The sequence below is a fragment of the Procambarus clarkii genome, chromosome 15 (assembly GCF_040958095.1).
Source record: "Procambarus clarkii isolate CNS0578487 chromosome 15, FALCON_Pclarkii_2.0, whole genome shotgun sequence".
NCBI lineage: Eukaryota > Metazoa > Arthropoda > Malacostraca > Decapoda > Cambaridae > Procambarus > Procambarus clarkii.
In genome coordinates, this window is record NC_091164.1 from 37,689,850 (window position 1) to 37,717,661 (window position 27,812).

The 27,812-nt window shown below is 56.5% G+C and overlaps 1 protein-coding gene across 1 annotated transcript in view; it reads left to right on the forward strand.

Annotated features, from left to right (window-relative positions):
• Positions 1–23,215, forward strand: part of LOC138364931 (tripartite motif-containing protein 59-like) — a 112,987-nt gene extending 89,772 nt beyond the window's left edge. Inside the window, exons 5-6 of the mRNA XM_069325015.1 lie at positions 15,761–15,976; positions 16,093–23,215. Of these exons, the coding sequence (XP_069181116.1) occupies positions 15,761–15,976; positions 16,093–16,605 (729 nt within the window). The 3' untranslated portion in view covers positions 16,606–23,215. The remainder of the gene's footprint in view (positions 1–15,760; positions 15,977–16,092) is intronic.
• Positions 23,216–27,812: the final 4,597 nt, after the last annotated feature.

Sequence of the window (27,812 nt, forward strand, 5' to 3'; positions counted from 1 at the left end):
TGCCAGTAGAGGGAGGCTGGAGCTAAAGGTTTATCACCAACCTCCTGCCAGTAGAGGAGGGCTGGAGCTACAGGTCCAGCACCAACCCCCTGCCAGTAGAGGGGGCCTGGAGCTGCAGGTCCAACCCCCTGCCAGTAGAGGAGGGCTGAAGCTACAGGTCCAGCACCAACCCCCTGCCAAAAGAGGGGGGCTAAAGCTACAGGTCCAGCACCAACCCCTGCCAGTAGAGGGGGGTTGGAGCTACAGGTCCAGCACCAACCCCCTGCCAGTAGAGGGGGGCTGGAGCTACATGTCCAGCACCAACCCCCTGCCAGTAGAGGAGGGCTAAAGCTACAGGTCCAGCACCAACCCCCGGCCAATAGAGGAGGGATGAAGCTACTGGTCCAGCACCAACCCCCGCCAGTAGAGGGGGGTTGGAGCTACAGGTCCAGCACCAACCCCCTGCCAGTAGAGGAGGGCTGAAGCTACAGGTCCAGCACCAACCCCCTGCCAGTAGAGGAGGGCTGAAGCTACAGGTCCAGCACCAACCCCGTGCCAATAGAGGGGGGGCTGAAGCTACAGGTCCAGCACCAACCGCCGCCAGTAGAGGGGGGCTGGAGCTACAGGTCCAGCACCAACCCCCTGCCAGTAGAGGAGGGCTGAAGCTACAGGTCCAGCACCAACCCCCCTGGAAATAGAGGAGGGCTGAAGCTACAGGTCCAGCACCAACCCCCGCGAGTAGAGGGGGGCTGGAGCTACAGGTCCAACCCCCTGCCAGTAGAGGAGGGCTGAAGCTACGAGTCCAGCACCAACCCCCTGCCAGTAAAGGTGGGCTGGAGCTACAGGTCCAGCACCACCCCCCTGCCAGTAGAGGGGGACTGGAGCTTCAGGTCCAGCATCAACCCCCTGCCAGTAGAGAGGGAAGAGGGCTGGAGCTACAGGTCCAGCACCAACCCCTGCTAGTAAAGGGGGGCTGGAGCTACAGGTCTTGAACCAAACCCCTGACAGTAGAGGGGGGCTGGAGCTACAGGTCCAGCACCAACCCTCTGCCAGTAGAGGGCTGGCTGGAGCTACAGGTCTTGAAACAATCCCCTGACAGTAGAGGGGGGCTGGAGCTACAGGTCCAGCACCAACCCCTGCTAGTTGAGGGGGGGGGCTGGAGCTACAGGTCCAGCACCAACCACCTGCCAGTAGAGGGGGGCTGGAGCTACAGGTCCAGCCCCAACCCCTTTCCAGTAGAGGGGGCTGGAGCTACAGGTCCAGCACCAACCCCCTGCCAGTAGTGGGTGGCTGGAGCTACAGGTCCAGCACCAACCCCCTGCCAGTAGAGGGGGGCTGGAGATACAGGTCCAGCACCAACCCCCTGCCAGTAGAGGGGGGCTGGAGCTACAGGTCCAGCACCAACCACCTGCCAGTAGAGGGGGGGGGGGGCTGGAGATACAGGTCCAGCACCAACCCCCTGCCAGTAGAGGGGGGCTGGAGCTACAGGTCCAGCACCAACCACCTGCCAGTAGAGGGGGGCTGGAGCTACAGGTCCAGCACCAACCACCTGCCAATAGAGGAGGGCTGGAGCTACAGGTCCAGCACCAACCCCCGTGCCAGTAGAGGGGGGCTGGACCTACAGGTCCAGCACCAACCACCTGCCAGTAGAGGGGGGGCTGGAGCTACAGGTCCAGCCCCAACTCCTTTCCAGTAGAGGGGGCTGGAGCTACAGGTCCAGCACCAACCCCCTGCCAGTAGAGGGTGGCTGGAGCTACAGGTCCAGCACCAACTCCCTGCCAGTAGAAGGGGCTGGAGCTACAGGTCCAGCACGAACCCCATGCCAGTAGAGGGGGCTGGAGCTACAGGTCTAGCACCAACCCCCTGCCAGTAGAGGGGGCTGGAGCTACAGGTCTAGCACCAACCCCCTGCCAGTAGAGAGGGAGGGGGGCTGGAGCTACAGTACCAACCCCCTGCCAGTAGAGGAGGGGCTGGACCTACAGGTCCAGCACCAACCCCCAGCCAGTAGAGGAGGGGCTGGAGCTACAGCTCCAGCACCAACCCCCTGCCAGTAGTGGGGGCTGGAGCTACAGGTCCAGAACCAACCCCCTGCCAGTAGAGGGGGGGGGGCTGGAGCTACAGGTCCAGCACCAACCCCATGCCAGTAGAGGAGGGGCTGGAGCTACAGGTCCAGCACCAACCCCCAGCCAGTAGAGTAGGGGCTGGAGCTACAGGTCCAGCACCAACCCCCTGCCAGTAGTGGGGGCTGGAGCTACAGGTCCAGAACCAACCCCCTTCCAGTAGAGTGGAGGGGGAGGTCTGGAGCTACAGGTCCAGCACCAACCACCTGCCAGTAGAGGGAGGCTGGAGCTACAGGTCCAGCACACACCCCCTGCCAGTAGAGGAGGGCTGGAGCTACAGGTCCAGCACCAACCCCCTGCCAGTAGAGGGGGGCTGGAACTACAGGTCCAGCACCAACCACCTGCCAGTAGAGGGGGCTGGAGCAACAGGTCCAGCACCAACCCTCTGCCAGTAGTGGTGGGCTGGAGCTACAAGTCTAGCACGAACCCCCTGCCAGTAGAGGGGGGCTGGAGCTACAGGTCCAGAACCAACCCCCCTGCCAGTAGAGAGGGGGGGGCTGAAGCTACAGGTCCAGTACCAACCCCCTGCCAGTAGAGTGAGGGCTGGAGCTACAGGTCCAGAACCACCCCCCCCCCCTTGCCAGTAGAGTGAGGGCTGAAGCTACAGGTCCAACACCAACCCCCTGCCAGTAGAGGGGGGGGGGCTGGAGCTACAGGTCCAGCACCAACACCCCCCCCCCCCTGCCAGTAGAGGGGGGCTGGAGCTACTGATCCAGCACCAACCCCCTGCCAGTAGAGGGGGGGGGGACTGGAGCTACAGGTCCAGCACCAACCCCCTGCCAGTAAAGGTGGGCTGGAGCTACAGGTCCAGCACCAACCCCCTGCCAGTAGAGGGGGACTGGAGCTTCAGGTCCAGCATCAACCCCCTGCCAGTAGAGAGGGAAGGGGGCTGGAGCTACAGGTCCAGCACCAACCCCTGTTAGTAAAGGGGGGCTGGAGCTACAGGTCATGAACCAAACCCCTGACAGTAGAGGGGGGCTGGAGCTACAGGTCCAGCACCAACCCTCTGCCAGTAGAGGGCTGGCTGGAGCTACAGGTCTTGAAACAATCCCCTGACAGTAGAGGGGGGCTGGAGCTACAGGTCCAGCACCAACCCCTGCTAGTTGAGGGGGGGGGGCTGGAGCTACAGGTCCAGCACCAACCACCTGCCAGTAGAGGGGGGCTGGAGCTACAGGTCCAGCCCCAACCCCTTTCCAGTAGAGGGGGCTGGAGCTACAGGTCCAGCACCAACCCCCTGCCAGTAGTGGGTGGCTGGAGCTACAGGTCCAGCACCAACCCCTGCTAGTAAAGGGGGGCTGGAGCTACAGGTCTTGAACCAACCCCCTGCCAGTAGAGGGAGGCTGGAGCTAAAGGTTCATCACCAACCCCCTGCCAGTAGAGAGGGAAGGGGGCTGGAGCTACAGGTCCAGAACCAACCCCTGCTAGTAGAGGGGGGCTGGAGCTACAGGTCTTGAACCAAACCCCTGACAGTAGAGGGGGGCTGGAGCTACAGGTCCAGCACCAACCCCCTGCCAGTAGAGAGGGGGGGCTGGAGCTACAGGTCCAGCACCAATCCCCTGCCAGTAGAGGGCTGGAGCTACAGTCCAGCACCATCCCCCTGCCAGTAGAGGTTGGGGGGGGGGGCTGGAGCTACAGGCCTTCAACCAACCCCCTGCCAGTAGAGGGGGGCTGGAGCTAAAGGTCCATCACCAACCCCCTGCCAGTAGAGGAGGGCTGAAGCTACAGGTCCAGCACCAACCCCACGCCAGTAGAAGGGGGGGGGCTGGAACTGCAGGTCCAGCACCAACCCTCTGCCAGTAGAGGGGGGCTGGAGCTACAGCACCAACCCCCAGCCAGTAGAGGAGGGGCTGGAGCTACAGGTCCAGCACCAACCCCCGCCAGTAGAGGTGGGCGGGAGCTACAGGTCCAGCACCAACCCCCTGCCAGTAGTGGGGGCTGGAGCTACAGGTCCAGAACCAACCCCCTGCCAGTAGAGGTGGGCTGGAGCTACAGGTCCAGCACCAACCCCCTGCCAGTAGAGGTGGGCGGGAGCTACAGGTCCAGCACCAACCCCCTGCCAGTAATGGGGGCTGGAGCTACAGGTCCAGAACCAACCCCCTGCCAGTAGAGGGGGTCTGGAGCTACAGGTCCAGCTCCAACCCCCTGCCAGTAGAGGGGGGCTGGAGCTACAGGTCCAGCACCAACCACCTGCCAGTAGAGGTGGGCTGGAGCAACAGGTCCAGCACCAACCCCCTGCCAGTAGTGGGGGCTGGAGCTACAGGTCCAGAACCAACCCCCTGCCAGAAGAGGGGGGGGGGAGGGCTGGAGCTACAGGTATTCGTTTGCCTTTTTCCGGGGTAGAAGGTAGACACGGTAGTCGCTTCTGTATATATTTATTGACTGAGATAGCAAGGTATATATCTGCCTAGCCGAGGTCCTTCTACTCTGAGTCTGTGAGGATAACTGAGGCTGCTCCTCTGTCTGGCATGACGTCAGAGGCCTACTCGCCTCTGATTGGTTACATTTCAACTGACAGAATTTGAGTATAACACCGGTCCAGCACCAACCACCTGCCAGTAGAGGGGGGCTGGAGGTACAGGTCCAGCACCAGCCTCCGTGCCAGTAGACGGGGGCTGGAGCTACAGGTCCAGCACCAACCACCTGCCAGTAGAGGGGGGCTGGAGCTACAGGTCCAGCCCCAACCCCTTTCCAGTAGAAGGGGGCTGGAGCTACAGGTCCAGCACCAACCACCCGCCAGTAGAGGGGGGCTGGAGCTACAGGTCCAGCCCCAACCCCTTTCCAGTAGAAGGGGGCTGGAGCTACAGGTCCTGCACCAACCCCCTGCTAGTAGAGGGAGGCTGGAGCTACAGGTCCAGCACCAACCCCCTGCCAGTAGAGGTGGTCTGGAGCTACAGGTCCAGCACCAACCCCCTGCCAGTAGAGGGGGGCTGGAGCTACAGGTCCAGCACCAACCCCCTGCCAGTAGAGGTGGGCGGGAGCTACAGGTCCAGCACCAACCCCCTGCCAGTAGTGGGGGCTGGAGCTACAGGTCCAGAACCAACCCCCTGCCAGTTGAGGGGGTCTGGAGCTACAGGTCCAGCTCCAACCCCCTGCCAGTAGAGGGGGGCTGGAGCTACAGGTCCAGCACCAACCACCTGCCAGTAGAGGTGGGCTGGAGCAACAGGTCCAGCACCAACCCCCTGCCAGTAGTGGGGGCTGGAGCTACAAGTCCAGAACCAACCCCCTGCCAGTAGATGGGGGGGGACGGCTGGAGCTACAGGTCCAGCACCAGCCTCCGTGCCAGTAGACGGGGGCTGGAGCTACAGGTCCAGCACCAACCACCTGCCAGTAGAGGGGGGCTGGAGCTACAGGTCCAGCACCAGCCTCCGTGCCAGTAGACGGGGGCTGGAGCTACAGGTCCAGCACCAACCACCTGCCAGTAGAGGGGGGCTGGAGCTACAGGTCCAGCCCCAACCCCTTTCCAGTAGAAGGGGGCTGGAGCTACAGGTCCAGCACCAGCCTCCGTGCCAGTAGACGGGGGCTGGAGCTACAGGTCCAGCACCAACCACCTGCCAGTAGAGGGGGGCTGGAGCTACAGGTCCAGCCCCAACCCCTTTCCAGTAGAGGTGGGCTGGAGCAACAGGTCCAGCACCAACCCCCTGCCAGTAGTGGGGGCTGGAGCTACAGGTCCAGAACCAACCCCCTGCCAGTAGAGGGGGGGGGGAGGGCTGGAGCTACAGGTCCAGCACCAACCACCTGCCAGTAGAGGGGGGCTGGAGCTACAGGTCCAGCACCAGCCTCCGTGCCAGTAGACGGGGGCTGGAGCAACAGGTCCAGCACGAACCCCCCTGCCAGTAGAGAGGGGGCTGGAGCTACAGGTCCAGAACCAACCCCCTGCCAGTAGAGGGGGGGGGGGGACTGAAGCTACAGGTCCAGTACCAGCCCCCTGCCAGTAGAGTTAGGGCTGGAGCTACAGGTCCAGAACCACCCCCCACCCTTGCCAGTAGAGTGAGGGCTGAAGCTACAGGTCCAGCACCAACCCCCTGCCAGTAGAGGGGGGGGACTGGAGCTACAGGTCCAGCACCAACCCCCCCCCCCTGCCATTAGAGGGGGGCTGGAGCTACTGATCCAGCACCAACCCCCTGCCAGTAGAACGGGGGACTGGAGCTACAGGTCCAGCACCAACCCCCTGCCAGTAGTGGGGGACTGGAGCTTCAGGTCCAGCATCAACCCCCTGCCAGTAGAGAGGGAAGGGGGCTGGCGCTACAGGTCGAGCACCAATCCCTGCTAGTAAAGGGGGGCTGGAGCTACAGGTCTTGAACCAAACCCCTGACAGTAGAGGGAGGCTTAAGCTACAGGTCCAGCACCAACCCCCTGCCAGTAGAGAGGGGGGCCTGGAGCTACAGGTCCAGCACTAACCCCTGCTAGTAGAGGTGGGCTGGAGCTACAGGTCCAGCAGCAATCCCCTGCCAGTAGAGGGCTGGAGCTACAGTCCAGCACCAACCCCCTGCCAGTAGAGGGGGCGGGGCTGGAGCTACAGGCCTTGAACCAACCCTCTGCCAGTTGAGGGAGGCTGGAGCTAAAGGTTCATCACCAACCCCCTGCCAGTAGAGAGGGAAGAGGGCTGGAGCTACAGGTCCAGAACCAACCCCTGCTAGTAGAGGGGGGCTGGAGCTACAGGTCTTGAAGCAAACCCCTGACAGTACAGGGGGGGCTGGAGCTACAGGTCCAGCACCAACCCTCTGCCAGTAGAGGGCTGGCTGGAGCTACAGGTCTTGAACCAAACCCCTGACAGTAGAGGGGGGCTGGAGCTACAGGTCCAGCACCAACCCCCTGCCAGTAGAGAGGGGGGGCTGGAGCTACAGGTCCAACACCAACTCCTGCTAGTAGAGGGGGGCTGGAGCTACAGGTCCAGCACCAATCCCCTGCCAGTAGAGGGCTGGAGCTACAGCCCAGCACCAACCCCCTGCCAGTAGAGGTGGGGGGGGGGGCTGGAGCTACCGGCCTTCAACCAACCCCCTGCCAGTAGAGGGGGGCTGGAGCTAAAGGTCCATCACCAACCCCCTGCCAGTAGAGGAGGGCTGAAGCTACAAGTCCAGCACCAACCCCACGCCAGTAGAAGGGGGGGGGGGGCTGGAACTGCAGGTCCAGCACCAACCCCCTGCCAGTAGAGGGGGGCTGGAGCTACAGCACCAACCCCCAGCCAGTAGAGGAGGGGCTGGAGCTACAGGTCCAGCACCAACCCCCTCCAGTAGAGGGGAGCTGGAGCTACAGCACCAACCCCCAGCCAGTAGAGGTGGGCTGGAGCTACAGGTCCAGCACCAACCCCCTGCCAGTAGAGGTGGGCGGGAGCTACAGGTCCAGCACCAACCCCCTGCCAGTAGTGGGGGCTGGAGCTACAGGTCCAGAAACAACCCCCTGCCAGTAGAGGGGGGTCTGGAGCTACAGGTCCAGCTCCAACCCCCTGCCAGTAGAGGGGGGCTGGAGCTACAGGTCCAGCACCAACCCCCTGCCAGTAGAGTGGGGCTGGAGCTACAGGTCCAGCACCAACCACCTGCCAGTAGTGGGGGCTGGAGCTACAGGTCCAGAACCAACCCCCTTCCAGTAGAGGGGGGGAGGGCTGGAGCTACAGTTCCAGCACCAACCACCTGCCAGTAGAGGGGGGCTGGAGCTACCGGTCCAGCCCCAACCCCTTTCCAGTAGAAGGGGGCAGGAGCTACAGGTCCAGCACCAACCTCCTGCCAGTAGAGGGGGGCTGGAGCTACAGGTCCATCCCCAACCCCTTTCCAGTAGAAGGGGGCTAGAGCTACAGGTCCAGCACCAACCCCCTGCTAGTAGAGGGAGGCTGGAGCTACAGGTCCAGCACCAACCCCCTGCCAGTAGAGGTGGTCTGGAGCTACAGGTCCAGCACCAACCCCCTGCCAGTAGAGGGGGGCTGGAGCTACAGGTCCAGCACCAACCCCCTGCCAGTAGAGGTGGTCTGGAGCTACAGGTCCAGCACCAACCCCCTGCCAGTAGAGGGGGGCTGGAGCTACAGGTCCAGCACCAACCACCTGCCAGTGGAGGGGGCTGGAGCAACAGGTCCAGCACCAACCCCCTGCCAGTAGAGAGGGGGGGCTGGAGCTACAGGTCCAGCACCAACCCCTGCTAGTAGAGGGGGGCTGGAGCTACAGGTCCAGCAGCAATCCCCTGCCAGTAGAGGGCTGGAGCTACAGTCCAGGACCAACCCCCTGCCAGTAGAGGGGGCGGGGCTGGAGCTACAGGCCTTGAACCAACCCCCTGCCAGTAGAGGGAAGCTGGAGCTAAAGGTTCATCACCAACCCCCTGCCAGTAGAGGAGGGCTGGAGCTACAGGTCCAGCACCAACCCCCTGCCAGTAGAGGGGGGGTGGGAGCTGGAACTACAGGTCCAGCACCAGCCCCCTTGCCAGTAGAGGGGGGCTGGAGCTACAGCACCAACCCCCAGCCAGTAGAGGAGGGGCTAGAGCTACAGGTCCAGCACCAACCCCCGCCAGTAGAGGGGGGCTGGAGCTACAGCACCAACCCCCAGCCAGTAGAGGAGGGGCTAGAGCTACAGGTCCAGCACCAACCCCCGCCAGTAGAGGGGGGCTGGAGCTATAGGTCCAGCACCAACCCCTTGCCAGTAGAGGGGGGCTGGAGCTACAGGTCCAGCACCAACCACCTGCCAGTAGAGGTGGGCTGGAGCTACAGGTCCAGCACCAACCCCCTGCCAGTAGTGGGGGCTGGAGCTACAGGTCCAGAACCAACCCCCTGCCAGTAGAGGGGGGGAGGGCTGGAGCTACAGGTCCAGCACCAACCACCTTCCAGTAAATGGAGCTGGAGCTACAGGTCCAGCCCCAACCCCTTTCCAGTAGAAGGGGGCTGGAGCTAGAGGTCCAGCACCAACCCTCTGCTAGTAGAGGGAGGCTGGAGCTAAAGGTTCATCACCAACCCCCTGCCAGTAGAGGAGGGCTGGAGCTACAGGTCCAGCACCAACCCCCTGCCAGTAGAGAGGGGGTGGGAGCTGGAACTACAGGTCCAGCACCAACCCCCTGCCAGTAGAGGGGGGCTGGAGCTACAGCACCAACCCCCAGCCAGTAGAGGAGGGGCTAGAGCTACAGGTCCAGCACCAACCCCCCGCCAGTAGAGGGGGGCTGGAGCTACAGCACCAACCCCCAGCCAGTAGAGGTGGGCTGGAGATACAGGTCAAGCACCAACCCCCGTGCCAGAAGAGGGGGGCTGGACCTACAGGTCCAGCACCAACCACCTGCCAGTAGAGGGGGGCTGGAGCTACAGGTCCAACCCCCTGCCAGTAGAGGAGGGCTGAAGCTACAGGTCCAGCACCAACCCTCTGCCAATAGAGGGGGGCTGGAGCTACAGGTCCAGCACCAACCCCCTGCTAGTAGAGGGAGGCTGAAGCTACAGGTCCAGCCCCAACCCCCTGCTAGTAGAGGGGAGCTGGAACTACAGGTCCAGCACCAACCCCCTGCCAGTAGAGGGGGGCTGGAGCTACAGGTCCAGCACCAACCCCCTGCCAGTAGAAGGGGGCTGGAGCTGCAGGTCCAGCACCAACCCCCTGCCAGTAGAGGATGGGACTGGAGCTACAGGTCCAGCACCAACCCCCCCTGCCAGTAGAGGGGGGATGGAGCTACTGATCCAGCACCAACCCCCTGCCAGTAGAGGGGGGGACTGGAGCTACAGGTCCAGCACCAACCCCCTGCCAGTAGAGGTGGGCTGGAGCTACAGGTCCAGCACCAATCCCCTGCCAGTAGAGGGCTGGAGCTACAGTCCATCACCAACCCCCTGCCAGTAGAGGAGGGCTGGAGCTACAGGTCCAGCACCAAACCCATGCCAGAAGAAGGGGGGGGGGCTGGAACTGCAGGTCCAGCACCAACCCCCTGCCAGTAGAGGGGGGGCTGGAGCTACAGGTCCAGAACCAACCCCCTGCCAGTAGAGGGGGGGGGGCTGAAGCTACAGGTCCAGTACCAACCACCTGCTAGTAGAGGGAGGCTGGAGCTACAGGTCCAGCACCAACCCCCTGCCAGTAGAGGTGGTCTGGAGCTACAGCACTAAACCCCAGCCAGTAGAGGAGGGGATGGAGCTACAGGTCCAGCACCAACCCCCGCCAGTAGAGGGTTGCTGGAGCTATAGGTCCAGCACCAACCCCTTGCCAGTAGAGGGGGGCTGGAGCTACAGATCCAGCTCCAACCCCTTGCCAGTAGAGGGGGGCTGGAGCTATAGGTCCAGCACCAACCCCTTGCCAGTAGAGGGGGGCTGGAGCTACAGGTCCAGCACCAACCACCTGCCAGTAGAGGTGGGCTGGAGCTACAGGTCCAGCACCAACCCCCTGCCAGTAGAGGGGGGGGGGGGGCTGGAGCTACAGGTCCAGCACCAACCACCTTCCAGTAAATGGGGCTGGAGCTAGAGGTCCAGCACCAACCCTCTGCTAGTAGAGGGAGGCTGGAGCTACAGGTCCAGCCCCAACCCCCTGCCAGTAGAGGTGGTCTGGAACTACAGGTCCAGCACCAACCCCCTGCCAGTAGAGGGGGGCTGGAGCTACAGGTCCAGCACCAACCCCCTGCCAGTAGAGGGGGGCTGGAGCTACAGGTCCAGCACCAACCACCTGCCAGTAGAGAGGGCTGGAGCAACAGGTCCAGCACCAACCCCCTGCCAGTAGTGGTGGGCTGGAGCCACAGGTCCAGCACGAACCCCCTGCCAGTAGAGGGGGGGCTGGAGCTACAGGTCCAGAACCAACCCCCTGCCAGTAGAGGGGGGGGGCTGAAGCTACAGGTTCAGTACCAACCCCCTGCCAGTAGAGTGAGGGCTGGAGCTACAGGTCCAGCACCAACCCCCTGCCAGTAGAGGGGGGGGGGACTGGAGTTACAGGTCCAGCACCAACCCCCCCCCCTGCCAGTAGAGGGGGGGCTGGAGCTAATGATCCAGCACCCACCCCCTGCCAGTAGAACGGGGGACTGGAGCTACAGGTCCAGCACTACCCCCTGCCAGTAGAGGTGGGCTGGAGCTACAGGTCCAGCACCAACCCCCCGCCAGTAGAGCGGGACTGGAGCTTCTGGTCCAGCATCAACCCCCTGCCAGTAGAGAGGAAAGGGGGCTGGCGCTACAGGTCCAGCACCAACCCCTGCTAGTAAAGGGGGGCTGGAGCTACAGGTCTTGAACCAAACCCCTGACAGTAGAGGGGGGGCTGGAGCTACAGGTCCAGCACCAACCCCCTGCCAGTAGAGAGGGGGGGCTGTAGCTACAGGTCCAGCACCAACCCCTGCAAGTAGAGGGAGGCTGGAGCTAAAGGTTCATCACCAACCCCCTGCCAGTAGAGGAGGGCTGGAGCTACAGGTCCAGCACCAACCCCATGCCAGTGGGGGGGGGGGGAGCTGGAACTACAGGTCCAGCACCAACCCCCTGCCAGTAGAGGGGGGCTGGAGCTACAGCACCAACCCCCAGCCAGTAGAGGAGGGGCTGGAGCTACAGGTCCAGCACCAACCCCCGTGCCAGAAGAGGGGGGCTGGACCTACAGGTCCAGCACCAACCACCTGCCAGTAGAGGGGGGCTGGATCTACAGGTCCAACCCCCTGCCAGTAGAGGGGGGCTGAAGCTACAGGTCCAGCACCAACCCACTGCCAATAGAGGAGGGGCTGGAGCTATAGGTCCAGCACCAACCCCTGCCAGTAGAGGGGGGCTGGAGCTACAGCACCAACCCCCAGTTAGTAGAGGGGGGCTGGAGCTACAGGTCCAGCACCAACCCCTTGCCAGTAGAGGTGGGCGGGAGCTACAGGTCCAGCACCAACTCCCTGCCAGTAGTGGGGGCTGGAGCTACAGGTCCACAACCAACCCCCTGCCAGTAGACGGGGTTTGGAGCTACAGGTCCAGCTCCAACCCCCTGCCAGTAGAGGGGGGCTGGAGCTACAGGTCCAGCACCAACCCCCTGCCAGTAGAGGGGGTGGCTGGAGCTACAGGCCTTCAACCAACCCCCTGCCAGTAGAGGGGAGCTGGAGCTAAAGGTCCATCACCAACCCCCTGCCAGTCGAGGAGGGCTGGAGCTACAGGTCCAGCACCAACCCCATGCCAGTAGAAGGGGGGGGGGCTGAAACTGCAGGTCCAGCACCAACCCCCTGCCAGTAGAGGGGGGCTGGAGCTACAGCACCAACCCCCAGCCAGTAGAGGAGGGGCTGGAGCTACAGGTCCAGCACCAACCCCCGCCAGTAGAGGGGGGCTGGAGCTACAGCACCAACCCCCAGCCAGTAGAGGTGGGCTGGAGCTACAGGTCCAGCACCAACCCCCTGCCAGTAGTGGGGGCAGGAGCTGCAGGTCCAGAACCAACCCCCTGCCAGTAGAGGGGGTCAGGAGCTACAGGTCCAGCACCAACCCCCTGCCAGTAGAGGTGGGCTGGAGCTACAGGTCCAGCACCAACCCCCTGCCAGTAGAGGGGGACTGGAGCTTCAGGTCCAGCATCAACCCCATGCCAGTAGAGAGGGAAGGGGGCTGGAGCTACAGGTCCAGAACCAACCCCTGCTAGTAGAGGGGGGCTGGAGCTACAGGTCTTGAACCAAACCCCTGACAGTAGAGGGGGGGCTGGAGCTACAGGTCCAGCACCAACCCCCTGCCAGTAGAGGGGGGCTGGATCTACAGGTCCAACCCCCTGCCAGTAGAGGGGGGCTGAAGCTACAGGTCCAGCACCAACCCACTGCCAATAGAGGAGGGGCTGGAGCTATAGGTCCAGCACCAACCCCTGCCAGTAGAGGGGGGCTGGAGCTACAGCACCAACCCCCAGTTAGTAGAGGGGGGCTGGAGCTACAGGTCCAGCACCAACCCCTTGCCAGTAGAGGTGGGCGGGAGCTACAGGTCCAGCACCAACTCCCTGCCAGTAGTGGGGGCTGGAGCTACAGGTCCACAACCAACCCCCTGCCAGTAGACGGGGTTTGGAGCTACAGGTCCAGCTCCAACCCCCTGCCAGTAGAGGGGGGCTGGAGCTACAGGTCCAGCACCAACCCCCTGCCAGTAGAGGGGGTGGCTGGAGCTACAGGCCTTCAACCAACCCCCTGCCAGTAGAGGGGAGCTGGAGCTAAAGGTCCATCACCAACCCCCTGCCAGTCGAGGAGGGCTGGAGCTACAGGTCCAGCACCAACCCCATGCCAGTAGAAGGGGGGGGGGGGCTGAAACTGCAGGTCCAGCACCAACCCCCTGCCAGTAGAGGGGGGCTGGAGCTACAGCACCAACCCCCAGCCAGTAGAGGAGGGGCTGGAGCTACAGGTCCAGCACCAACCCCCGCCAGTAGAGGGGGGCTGGAGCTACAGCACCAACCCCCAGCCAGTAGAGGTGGGCTGGAGCTACAGGTCCAGCACCAACCCCCTGCCAGTAGTGGGGGCAGGAGCTGCAGGTCCAGAACCAACCCCCTGCCAGTAGAGGGGGTCAGGAGCTACAGGTCCAGCACCAACCCCCTGCCAGTAGAGGTGGGCTGGAGCTACAGGTCCAGCACCAACCCCCTGCCAGTAGAGGGGGACTGGAGCTTCAGGTCCAGCATCAACCCCATGCCAGTAGAGAGGGAAGGGGGCTGGAGCTACAGGTCCAGAACCAACCCCTGCTAGTAGAGGGGGGCTGGAGCTACAGGTCTTGATCCAAACCCCTGACAGTAGAGGGGGGCTGGAGCTACAGGTCCAGCACCAACCCTCTGCCAGTAGAGGGCTGGCTGGAGCTACAGGTCTTGAACCAAACCCCTGCCAGTAGAGGGGGGCTGGAGCTACAGGTCCAGCACCAACCCCTGGCCAGTAGAGAGGGGGGGCTGGAGCTACAGGTCCAGCACCAACCCCTGCTAGTAGAGGGCTGGAGCTACAGTCCAGCACCAACCCCCTGCCAGTAGAGGGGGTGGGTGGAGCTACAGGCCTTCAACCAACCCCCTGCCAGTAGAGGGGGGCTGGAGCTAAAGGTCCATCACCAACCCCCTGCCAGTAGAGGAGGGCTGGAGCTACAGGTCCAGCACCAACCCCATGCCAGTAGAAGGGGGGCTGGAGCTACAGCACCAACCCCCAGCCAGTAGAGGTGGGGCTGGAGCTACAGGTCCAGCACCAACCCCCGCCAGTAGAGGGGGGCTGGAGCTACAGCACCAACCCCCAGCCAGTAGAGGTGGGCTGGAGCTACAGGTCCAGCACCAACCCCCTGTCAGTAGTGGGGGCAGGAGCTACAGGTCCAGAACCAACCCCCTGCCAGTAGAGGGGGTCAGGAGCTACAGGTCCAGCTCCAACCCCCTTCCAGTAGAGGGGGGCTGTAGCTACAGGTCCAGCACCAACCCCCTGCCAGTAGAGGGTGGCTGGAGCTACAGGTCCAGCACCAACCACCTGCCAGTAGTGGGGGCTGGAGCTACAGGTCCAGAACCAACCCCCTGCCAGTGGATGGGTGGGGGGGAGGGCTGGAGCTACAGATCCAGCACCAACCACCTGCCAGTAGAGGGGGGCTGGAGCTACAGGTCCTGCACCAACCCCCTGCCAGTAGAGGGGGGCTAGAGCTACAGGTCCAGCACCAAACCGCTGCCAGTAAAGAGGGGGGGGGGGGGCAAGCTGGAGCTACAGGTCCAGCACCAACCCCCCCCCCCCTTCCAGTACAGGGGGGCTGGAGCTACTGATCCAGCACCAACCACCTGCCAGTAGCTACAGGTCCAGCACCAGCCCCCGTGCCTGTAGATGGGAGCTGGAACTACAGGTCAAGCACCAACCCTCTGCCAGTAGAGTGGGGCTGGAACTTAAGGTCCAGCACCAACCTTTTACCAACAGAAGGGTGCTGGAGCTACAGGTCCAGCGGTCCAGCACCAACCCCCTGCCAGTAGAGGGGGGGCTGGAGCTACAGGTCCAGAACCAACTCCCTGCCAGAGGAGAGGGGGGGGAGGGCTTGAGCTACATTTTCAACACCAACCCCCTGCCAGTAGAGGGTGGCTGAATTTACAGGTCCAGCACCAACCCCCTGCCAGTAGAGGGTGGCTGAAGTTACAGGTCCAGCACCAACCCCCTGCTAGTAGAGGGGGGGCTGGAGCTACAGGTCCAGCACCAAATTCCTGCCAGTAGAGGGGGGGCTGTAGCTACATGTTCAGCACCAACCCCTTTCTAGTAGAGGGGGGCTAGAGCTACATTTCCAGCACCAACCCCCTGCCAGTAGAGGTGAGCTGGAGCTACAGGTCCAGGATCAACCCCCTGCTAGTGGAGGGGCTGGAGCTACAGGTCCAGCACCAACCCTCTGCCAGTAGAGGGGGACTGGAGCTACAGTTCCAACACCAACCCCCCTGCCAGTAGAGGGGGGCTGGAGCTACAGGTCCAGCATCAACCCCCTTCTAGTAGAGGAAGGGTGGGGGGGATATGTGATAATGGGGCTGACACTGACCACAGATTATGGAACTGACACTGACCACAGGTGATAAAGGGACTGACCACAGGTGATAATGGGGCTGACACTGTCCACAGGTGATAATGGGACTGACACTGTCCACAGGTGATAAGGGGGCTGACACTGACCACAGGTGATAATGGGGCTGACACTGACTACAGGTGATAATGGGGCTGACACCGACCACAGGTGATAATGGGGCTGACACTGTCCACAGGTGATAATGGGGCTGACACCGACCACAGGTGATAATGGGGCTGACACAGACCAGAGGTGATAATTGGGCTGACACTGTCCACAGGTTGAGGACCTCAGCAGGATGAGTGAGCCCGTCAAGAGGCTGGTGGAGGCTGGCCGGGTGTTGGCCGTCAAGAGGCTGGTGGAGGCTGGCCGGGTGTTGGCCGTCCAGGAAGACCAAGATGGCCGCCGCTCCGCCAGGATAACTCTACAAGACGGACAGCTGTACCTCCACTCACTCCTGCGTCAGCCCACGCCCGCCCACGCCCACACCCTCCAGGTTACTTTATTACACCCACTAGTCTTACTGACATTACTGACTTAATGAGTTTTGATAACTAATATGATAACATTTTGTTATACAGTTATCAGTATGATTTATTTAATTTTCTGCAGGAGAGTGAGGTTGTGGGCGTGCTGAACCCCTCCTGCACCCTGGCGTTCCTTGACCTCGGGTGGGCAGGGTCAACAAGAGGGCGGGTCACCATCCGGCTGACCCCTGACACTCCGCTGGCCAGACAGTTTGTGTTGTTGTGTACGGGCCAGCGGGGCCACACATACCACAACACTAAACTGTTGAAGGTGTGGCGCAAGGGTGAGCCGGGGGAGTATGTGGTGGGCGGAGACTACGAGAGTAATGATGGTGAGGGAGGAGCCTCACTGCTGCCTGACCTCCAGGGGCAGTACCGGGAGTCACGCCGAGCAGGAGTTGTGATGGGCAGGGGTGGGCCGTGGGGTCACAAAAGTGCCCAGTTCGCCATCACCACCAGGGACCTCCGGGATGGTCGCCAGTGGTCACGTGTCTTCGGTGATGTGGTGAGCGGCCTGAATGTGGTGAGGGCAGCAGTCAACCACAGTAACATTAGGGAGGTGACTGTGGTGGACTGTGGTGTTGTGCTGCCACTCTAGTTCACTGTACCACCACCATCACTACTGTGGTGTTGTGATGCCAATCTAGTTCACTGTACCACCACCATCACTACTGTGGTGTTGTGATGCCACTCTAGTTCACTGTACCACCACCATCACTACTGTGGTGTTGTGATGCCAATCTAGTTCACTGTACCACCACCATCACTACTGTGGTGTTGTGCTGCCACTCTAGTTCACTGTACCACCACCATCACTACTGTGGTGTTGTGATGCCACTCTAGTTCACTGTACCACCACCATCACTACTGTGGTGTTGTGATGCCACTCTAGTTCCCTGTACCACCACCATCACTACTGTGGTGTTGTGCTGCCACTCTAGTTCACTGTACCACCACCATCACTACTGTGGTGTTGTGATGCCACTCTAGTTCACTGTACCATCACTACTGTGGTGTGCTGCCACTCTAGTCCACTGTACCATCACTACTGTGGTGTTGTGCTGCCACTCTCACTCACTGTACCATCACTACTGTGGTGTGCTGCCACTCTAGTTCACTGTACCATCACCGTCACTACTGTGGTGTTGTGCTGCCACTCTAGTTCACTGTACCACCACCATCACGACTGTGGTGTTGTGCTTCCACTGTAGTTCACTGTACCACCACCATCACTACTGTGGTGTTGTGCTGCCACTCTAGTTCACTGTACCACCACCATCACTACTGTGGTGTTGTGCTGCCACTCATTCATTGTACTATCACTACTGTGGTGTGCTGCCACTCTAGTTCACTGTACCATCACCATCACGACTGTGGTGTTGTGCTTCCACTCTAGTTCACTGTACCACCACCATCACTACTGTGGTGTTGTGCTGCCACTCTAGATCACTGTACCACCACCATCACTACTGTGGTGTTGTGCTGCCACTCTCACTGTACCATCACCATCACTACTGTGGTGCTGTGCTGCCACTTTAGTTCACTGTACCATCACCATCACTACTGTGGTATTGTGCTGCCACTCTAGTTCACTGTACCATCACTATCACCATCACTACTGTGGTGTTGTGCTGCCACTCTAGTTCACTGTACCACCACCATCACTACTGTGGTGTTGTGCTGCCACTCTAGTTCACTGTACCATCACTACTGTGGTGTTGTGCTGCCACTCTTGTTCACTGTACCATCGCTATCACCATCACTACTGTGGTGTTGTGCTGTCACTCTAGTTCACTGTACCACCACCATTACTACTGCGGTGTTGTGCTGCCACTCTAGTTCACTGTACCATCACTATCTCTACTGTGGTGTTGTGCTGCCACTCTAGTTCACTGTGCCACCACCATCACGACAGTGGTGTTGTGCTGCCACTCTAGTTCACTGTACCACCACCATCACTACTGTGGTGTTGTGCTACCACTCTTGTTCACTCTACCATCACTAGTGTGGTATTGTTCTGCTACTCTTGTTCACTGTACCATCACTACTGTGGTGTTGTCCTGCCACTCTAGTTCACTGTACCACCACCATCACTACTGTGGTGTTGTGCTGCCACTGTTGTTCACTGTACCACCACCACTATTGTGGTGTTGTGCTGCCACTCTAGTTCACTGTACCATCACCATCACTAGTGTGGTGTTGTGCTGCCACTCTAGTTCACTGTACCACCACCATCACGACTGTGGTGTTGTGCTTCCACTGTAGTTCACTGTACCACCACCATCATTACTGTGGTGTTGTGCTGCCACTCTCATTCACTGTACTATCACTACTGTGGTGTGCTGCCACTCTAGTTCACTGTACCATCACCGTCACTACTGTGGTGTTGTGCTGCCACTCTAGTTCACTGTACCACCACCATCACGACTGTGTTGTTGCGCTTCCACTCTAGTTCACTGTACCACCACCATCACTACTGTGGTGTTGTGCTGCCACTCTAGTTCACTGTACCACCACCATCACTACTGTGGTGTTGTGCTGCCACTCTCACTGTACCATCACCATCACTACTGTGGTGCTGTGCTGCCACTTTAGTTCACTGTACCATCACCATCACTACTGTGGTATTGTGCTGCCACTCTAGTTCACTGTACCATCACTATCACCATCACTACTCTGGTGTTGTGCTGCCACTCTAGTTCACTGTACCACCACCATCACTACTGTGGTGTTGTGCTGCCACTCTAGTTCACTGTACCATCACTACTGTGGTGTTGTGCTGCCACTCTTGTTCACTGTACCATCACTATCACCATCACTACTGTGGTGTTGTGCTGTCACTCTAGTTCACTGTACCACTACCATTACTACTGCGGTGTTGTGCTGCCACTCTAGTTCACTGTACCATCACTACTGTGGTGTTGTGCTGCCACTCTAGTTCACTGTACCATCACTACTGTGGTGTTGTGCTGCCACTCTAGTTCACTGTACCATCACTACTGTGGTGTTGTGCTGCCACTCTAGTTCACTGTACCATCACCATCACTACTGTGGTGTTGTGCTGCCACTCTAGTTCACTGTACCATCACCATCACTACTGTGGTGTTGTGCTGCCACTCTAGTTCACTGTACCACCACCATCACTACTGTGGTGTTGTGCTGCCACTCTAGTTCACTGTACCATCACCATCACTACTGTGGTGTTGTGTTGCCACTCTAGTTCACTGTACTACCACCATCACTACTGTGGTGTTGTGCTGCCACTCTAGTTCACTGTACCATCACTACTGTGGTGTTTTGCCCCCACTTTAGTTCACTGTACTATCACTATCACCATCACTACTGTGGTGTTGTGCTGCCACTCTAGTTCACTGTACCACTACCATCACTAATGTGGTGTTGTGCTGCCACTCTAGTTCACTATACCATCACTATCACCATCACTACTGTGGTGTTGTGCTGCCACTCTAGTTCACTGTCCCACCACAATCACTACTGTGGTGTTGTGCTCCCACTCTAGTTCATTGTACCATCACCATCACTACTGTGGTGTTGTGCTGCCACTCTAGTTCACTGTACCATCACCATCACTACTGTGGTGTTGTGCTGCCACTCTAGTTCACTGTACCACCACCATCACTACGGTGGTGTTGTGCTGCCACTCTAGTTCACTGTACCATCACCATCACTACTGTGGTGTTGTGTTGCCACTCTAGTTCACTGTACCACCACCATCACTACTGTGGTGTTGTGCTGCCACTCTAGTTCACTGTACCATCACCATCACTACTGTGGTGTTGTGCTGCCACTTTAGTTCACTGTACTATCACTATCACCATCACTACTGTGGTGTTGTGCTGCCACTCTAGTTCACTGTACCACTACCATCACTAATGTGGTGTTGTGCTGCCACTCTAGTTCACTATACCATCACTATCACCATCACTACTGTGGTGTTGTGCTGCCACTCTAGTTCACTGTCCCACCACCATCACTACTGTGGTGTTGTGCTCCCACTCTAGTTCACTGTACCACCACCATCACTACTGTGGTGTTGTGCTGCCACTAGTTCACTGTACCACCACCATCACTACCGTGGTGTTGTGCTGCCACTCTAGTTCACTGTACCACCACCATCACTACTGTGGTATTGTGCTGCCACTAATTCACTGTACCATCACCATCACTACTGTGGTGTTGTGCTGCTACTCTTGTTCACTGTACCATCACTACTGTGGTGTTGTGCTACCACTCTAGTTCACTGTACCATCACTACTGTGGTGTTGTGTTGCCACTCTAGTTCATTGTACCACCAGCATCATGACTGTGGTGTTGTGCTGCCACTCTAGTTCACTGTACCATCTCTACTATGGTGTTGTGCTGCCTCTCTAGTTCACTGTACCCCCACCATCACTACTGTGGTGTTGTGCTGCCACTCTAGTTCACTGTACCACAACCATCACTGCTGTGGTGTTGTGTTGCCACTCTAGTTCACTGTACCACCACCATCACTACTGTGGTGTTGTGCTGCCATCCACTTCACTGTACCATCACTATCACCATCACTACTGTGATGTTGTGCTGCAACTCTTAATTCACTATACCATCACCATCACTACTGTGGTGTTGTGCTGCCACTGTTGTTCACTGTACCCCCACCATCACCACTGTGGTGTTGTGCTGCCTCTCTAGTTCACTATACCATCACTATCACCATCACTACTGTGGTGTTGTGCTGCCACTCTAGTTCGTGTACCACCACCATCACTACTGTGGTGTTGTTCTGCCACTCTAGTTCACTGTACCACCACTATCACTACTGTGGTGTTGTGCTGCCACTCTAGTTCACTGTACCATCACCATCACTACTGTGGTGTTGTGCTGTCACTCTAGTTCACTGTACCACCACCATCACTACTGTGGTGTTGTGCTGCCACTCTAGTTCACTGTAACACCACCATTACTACTGTGGTGTTGTGCTGCTACTCTTGTTCACTGTACCATCACTACTGTGGTGTTGTGTTGCCACTCTAGTTCACTGTACCACCACCATCACTACTGTGGTGTTGTGCTGCCACTCTACTTCACTGTACCATCACCATCACTACTGTGGTGTTGTGCTGCCACTCTAGTTCACTGTACCACCACCATCATTACTGTGGTGTTGTGCTGCCACTCTAGTTCACTGTACCATCACTACTGTGGTGTTGTGCTGCCACTCTAATTCACTGTACCATCACTATCACTACTGTGGTGTTGTGCTGCCACTTTAGTTCACTGTACCACCACCATCACTACTGTGGTGTTGTGCTGCCACTCTAGTTCACTGTACTATCACCATCACTACTGTGGTGTTGTGCTGCCACTCTAGTTCACTGTACCATCACCATCACTACTGTGGTGTTGTGCTGCCACTCTAGTTCACTGTACCATCACCATCACTACTGTGGTGTTGTGCTGCCACTCTAGTTCACTGTACCATCACTACTGTGGTGTTGTGCTGCCACTCTAGTTCATTGTACCATCACTACTGTGGTGTTGTGTTGCCACTCTAGTTCACTGTACCATCACCATCACTACTGTGGTGTTGTGCTGCCACTCTAGCTCACTGTACCACCACCATCACTACTGTGGTGTTGTGCTGCCACTCTAGTTCACTGTACCATCACCATCACAACTGTGGTGTTGTACTGCCACTCTAGTTCACTGTACCATCACTACTGTGGTGTTGTGCTGCCACTCTAGTTCACTGTACAATCACCATCACTACTGTGGTGTTGTGCTGCCACTCTAGTTCACTGTACCATTACTACTGTGGTGTTGTGCTGCGACTCTAGTTCACTGTACCATCACTACTGTGGTGTTGTGCTGCCACTCTAGTTCACTGTACAATCACCATCACTACTGTGGTGTTGTGCTGCCACTCTAGTTCACTGTACCATCACCATCACTACTGTGGTGTTGTGCTGCCACTCTAGTTCACTGTACCACCACCATCACTACTGTGGTGTTGTGCTGCCACTCTAGTTCACTGTACCATCACCATCACTACTGTGGTGTTGTGCTGCCACTCTAGTTCACTGTACCACCACCATCACTACTGTGGTGTTGTGCTGCCACTTTAGTTCACTGTACTATCACTATCACCATCACTACTGTGGTGTTGTGCTGCCACTCTAGTTCACTGTACCACTACCATCACTAATGTGGTGTTGTGCTGCCACTCTAGTTCACTATACCATCACTATCACCATCACTACTGTGGTGTTGTGCTGCCACTCTAGTTCACTGTACCACCACCATCACTACTGTGGTGTTGTGCTGCCACTCTAGTTTACTGTACCATCACCATCACTACTGTGGTGTTGTGCTGCCACTCTAGTTCACTATACCATCACCATCACTACTGTGGTGTTGTGCTGCCACTCTAGTTCACTGTCCCACCACCATCACTACTGTGGTGTTGTGCTCCCACTCTAGTTCACTGTACCACCACCATCACTACTGTGGTGTTGTGCTGCCACTAGCTCACTGTACCATCACCATCACTACTGTGGTGTTGTGCTGCCACTCTAGTTCACTGTACCACCACCATCACTACTGTGGTGTTGTGCTGCCACTAATTCACTGTACCATCACCATCACTACTGTGGTGTTGTGCTGCTACTCTTGTTCACTGTACCATCACTACTGTGGTGTTGTGCTACCACTCTAGTTCACTGTACCATCACTACTGTGGTGTTGTGTTGCCACTCTAGTTCACTGTACCACCACCATCACTACTGTGGTGTTGTGCTGCCATCCTCTTCACTGTACCATCACTACTGTGGTGTTGTGCTACCACTCTAGTTCACTGTACCATCACTACTGTGGTGTTGTGTTGCCACTCTAGTTCACTATACCATCACTATCACCATCACTACTGTGGTGTTGTGTTGCCACTCTAGTTCACTGTACCACCACCATCACTACTGTGATGTTGTGCTGCAACTCTTAATTCACTATACCATCACCATCACTACTGTGGTGTTGTGCTGCCACTATTGTTCACTGTACCCCCACCATCACCACTGTGGTGTTGTGCTGCCTCTCTAGTTCACTATACCATCACTATCACCATCACTACTGTGAGAGTTTTGTAGTTTTTAACTTGTGAGAAGTTTTGGAATAAATTAAAATTGGTATAAGGAATTTTAGCTCGGAAAATTTCTAAGAATTTTCTTTATTCTTTAACCTTTATTCCTGTCGTGATATTCAACTAGGTCGCCTGAGGAAGGACTTGCTTAGCTAACACACCAGTGTAGTAACCAGCTCATTCCTCACTTTGGGACCATGTATGAACAATTGACTAGGCGCGAGCAAACGCCGAGACCCCAATGAACATTGAAATCCCCCCCACTTAGGCCGCCGACCTTCGCCAATCGCCGAAGCGAATCTAACGAGTAGGTCACGGGCTCTCACAACAATAATTTATTGTTGTGTGGTGCCGTATATTTGATCCAAAGCTCAGAAAGTGAGTCTCAATTTCAGTCGAGTGTGAAGAACATTTGCATAACAATAATAATGTGTGGAGGTGTAACGAAAAGACAGTGTTAACCATAACAACTTAGTTTATTCAATAAAGTACTAACTACTACAACAAAACAAAAGAAATGTCAATGACGTTACTCGAAATCCTTCCTGTGACACTATCAATGACAGCTAGACACCAGCCCCTCGGACTGCATAATGAACTAACTCGAACATAAGCGTGACCACAGAGGAATCAACAAGCAAGCAAGAACTAACAGATCTATAATCACAATTACAACAAATGACACAGTAGGTTCTGAAATACGTCTCCAGTACCCTCCTAACTGTTCTACGCCTCAGTGCAGTCTACTCCTGCAACAGCGGTTGCAATGCAATCAAATCAGTAGTCTTTCAATGACAACAATAACTAATGGGTTCACTGGCAACTCCAGCACCCTTCCTCAAATTAATCCTTACGTTAACACTACGTCCCACGGACGATCAACAATCAATAACAATTGATTTACGTTAATAACACAATAACATTTACGTTAATAACAAGGTAACATTTACGTTAAATTAACAACTCTTACAACTGTCACTAGTAACGCGGAAATCAAACAACACTCTACCCGTCGAGCATTCAGTGAGAAAATCCCATTAATCCCTGTACTTCCAGACAGCTGATTAATCTCTACTAGTTACGTTAATTTACGTTAATTGGTTACTAATCACTCAGCGATGGTAAACTCTGATTTGCAATGTCCAAAGTGCTAAGAGAACGGTAATCACTCGTGATTACCTTTAGAGTAATTAATTACTATCCTCAAGATCAATAATTAAACAATTAAAATACGCAACCTTTCACACTGGCTCAGCAATTTACATTAAGGTACGAATTCCGTCTGAGCCTTCCATACTCAGACCAATTCAGGCGACTAATAACAGAAATTAGCCCCACGTTTACGTTATTCAAAAATGACGCTACTCCTCTCACGATTCAATCAAGTGCCGGTACTTCCGGGTAGATAACGACGTTACGTTAATGGAACAATGTAGCCTTCGTGTGAGTCGATCAAACAAGGATCGAGATTAATTACTTTGACTTCCTGAAACACGTCAATTACCCGGCCCACTGACCGTTAATTACGACAGACAATACTCTAATTCTTATCTGGCTGATGGCTAGGCTCCTCGAGACTACCGTAGCTGCTTACAGGAAAATAAATTAACCCAAACGCATTCTACGTTACTCAAATTGTGAAAGAACAAATTCTCTTAAAGCAATGGGCGTTCCCTTGGTTACGTTATATTAATTGCCTCGCAATCACCTCACTGAATACTGGGCTTCGATGTCCTACCAGATAACCAGGAGAATATATTTGTATATCCAAGTACTCGTCTACAGCCGAGTTCACCCACGACAATGACAAATCACACTAACAAATCACAGTGATTTACGTTACAATCCGGTTGCTATGACAATACTGCAGAATCTAGCAAAATAACCTACAGGACATGAACCCTCTAGAACACTGCCCCACAATGGTTTTACTGAACTGCAATCACATCCGGTGATTGCTCAACACTAGCAACAATCCCCATCAAATAACAACCCCCTTTGCAATAACACACACGGCAAGTACTCTAATTTCCAAATATTAGGATACTGCACACACTTACTTACTGCTGCAAATGACCCCTAGAACATAGGTCAATATATTGCAATCACCACACAGTAAATAACACTAACACTGGGCACCGTGACACTACGATTTTATATATATATATATATAATTACCGCTGACACATGTAGCCTACAGCTATCCAACGTTATTGGGAAAACTAAGGAGAATCTCACACTCCTTAAATCACATGGGTGAGTGATTTATCGGTCACGCATGCCGATAAACACTCGAGAGTTACGTTACTCGACAGAGCGGGGGCGGTCTCTCTAGACGGCCTCGTCACTCACCAAACCTCACCAAAATTACGTTAATTAATACTGCAACCACAATATATATATTTATATAAATCACACTTGTCACGGCCCTGGGAACACTACAAGAAATTTAAGCCACACTGTGGCACACTCCACAATAATCATTGCCAGGAATCACTGGCGTTACACATACCTGAGCGCTCAGTGTTGGAATTCCACACCTGCAAGACCACACATGGAAATGATATCACTCCGTCCCACGGACGATCAAAAATGATTACCACAATGAAATAAAAGAATTTATTACATGGACATCCTCTCCGACCTTGGCTAAACTATGTATCCTGTTCCCCGTGTGTACCCACACACACACACACACACTGTACGTCTGTGTACACTTAAGTCCCTCTGGACTGACAAGATGACAACACAGGTGATTAATCTCCTCGCCCACAATTCACTCCACCTGAACAGGTGCTGCGTGACAATGTGACGGAACACTTGACCTCGAATTCAAGCTTTAGAGACCACTAATCACCGAAATACACACATAGGTACTTACTCATTCACACTGCCGGCTTTACACACCATTCCCATACATCAGGCACCCCGCTATAGGTGGCTGGCTCGCTCCGGGTGGCGTAGGCGGCGGTAGTTCCTGACCGTAGTACTTATACGGAAAATTGGCGCACACTCGAACCCCTCCCACTCAACACGGCCGAGTTCGCACCCTCGACTCCCCGGTGAAGTGAAGCGTTCATACCCAGGTGACGCGCACAACGATAGCGTCTCACACCAACATGGGAAATTGCCTTAACACTGACACGAATTTCCCCGTTCCCATCGACTGCTACAGAGCACTAGCAAGTCTAATCATCACTGGTATGGGATCTACGAGTCTGTTGCTGCTCGTATGCACATTCCCCCACGATCCCAGATCACTGTACCTCTACCCCCTGCATACAATAATGTCTTAAACCCCTCCAAGCGACGACTTCGGCCGGATTCTGTGACGACCGATGTCGTAGGTGAAGCAGGAAGCATCAGCAGTTGTAGTCCAGCCACCACGACGCCCTATACATCAATTTGGCCGAATTGAGTACAGGAACGTCTTGACAAGGTGGCGGCTGAGTTCAGAATGATGCTCACACCGGCTCTTCCCGCGTCCTTCTCGAAATAACCAATGAGAGGAAGGCATACAGCGGCCTACCCCTCTCATCCAATCAGCGACGGTGTAGCATAGCCCCTAGGGCAGCTCCAAGATGGCCGACCAACATGGCGGCTCAAGATGTTTACTAAGATGGCGGCTGTCTCCATGACAACCACTCAAGTGGCCAGCGAGCGTGGGGCCCCACATGTTTCACCCCACGCCTGCGGCCTAGGCGTTCGCGCGCAAAGTTGTCTGGCTCCATGCCATACAATGAGATGATGCTATCAGCTCTAGCACTGTCCACAGACATGCCACCCCGGCCAGGGTAACATTTATGGACTGCTGATGACTGGGGCTCTCACATGAGCCCAAACACTAGATGTTTCGGTTGCTGGTACAAAACGTAAGTCCGCCCACTTAACAAGTGCACTTAACAAGTGTACTGGCTCCCACAGGCATAAGAGCACTATTGTAAGTGAGCTGGTGAACCACCTCCTCACAACTACTGTGGTGTTGTGCTGCCACTCTAGTTCACTGTACCACCACCATCACTACTGTGGTGTTGTGCTGCCACTCTAGTTCACTGTACCACCACTATCACTACTGTGGTGTTGTGCTGCCACTCTAGTTCACTGTACCATCACTACTGTGGTGTTGTGCTGTCACTCTAGTTCACTGTACCATCACCATCACTACTGTGGTGTTGTGCTGTCACTCTAGTTCACTGTACCACCACCATCACTACTGTGGTGTTGTGCTGCCACTCTAGTTCACTGTAACACCACCATCACTACTGTGGTGTTGTGCTGCTACTCTTGTTCACTGTACCATCACTACTGTGGTGTTGTGCTACCACTCTATTTCACTGTACCATCACTACTGTGGTGTTGTGCTACCACTCTAGTTCACTGTACCATCACTACTGTGGTGTTGTGTTGCCACTCTAGTTCATTGTACCACCAGCATCATGACTGTGGTGTTGTGCTGCCACTCTAGTTCACTGTACCATCTCTACTATGGTGTTGTGCTGCCTCTCTAGTTCACTGTACCCCCACCATCACTACTGTGGTGTTGTGCTGCCACTCTAGTTCACTGTACCACAACCATCACTACTGTGGTGTTGTGTTGCCACTCTAGTTCACTGTACCACCACCATCACTACTGTGGTGTTGTGCTGCCATCCACTTCACTGTACCATCAC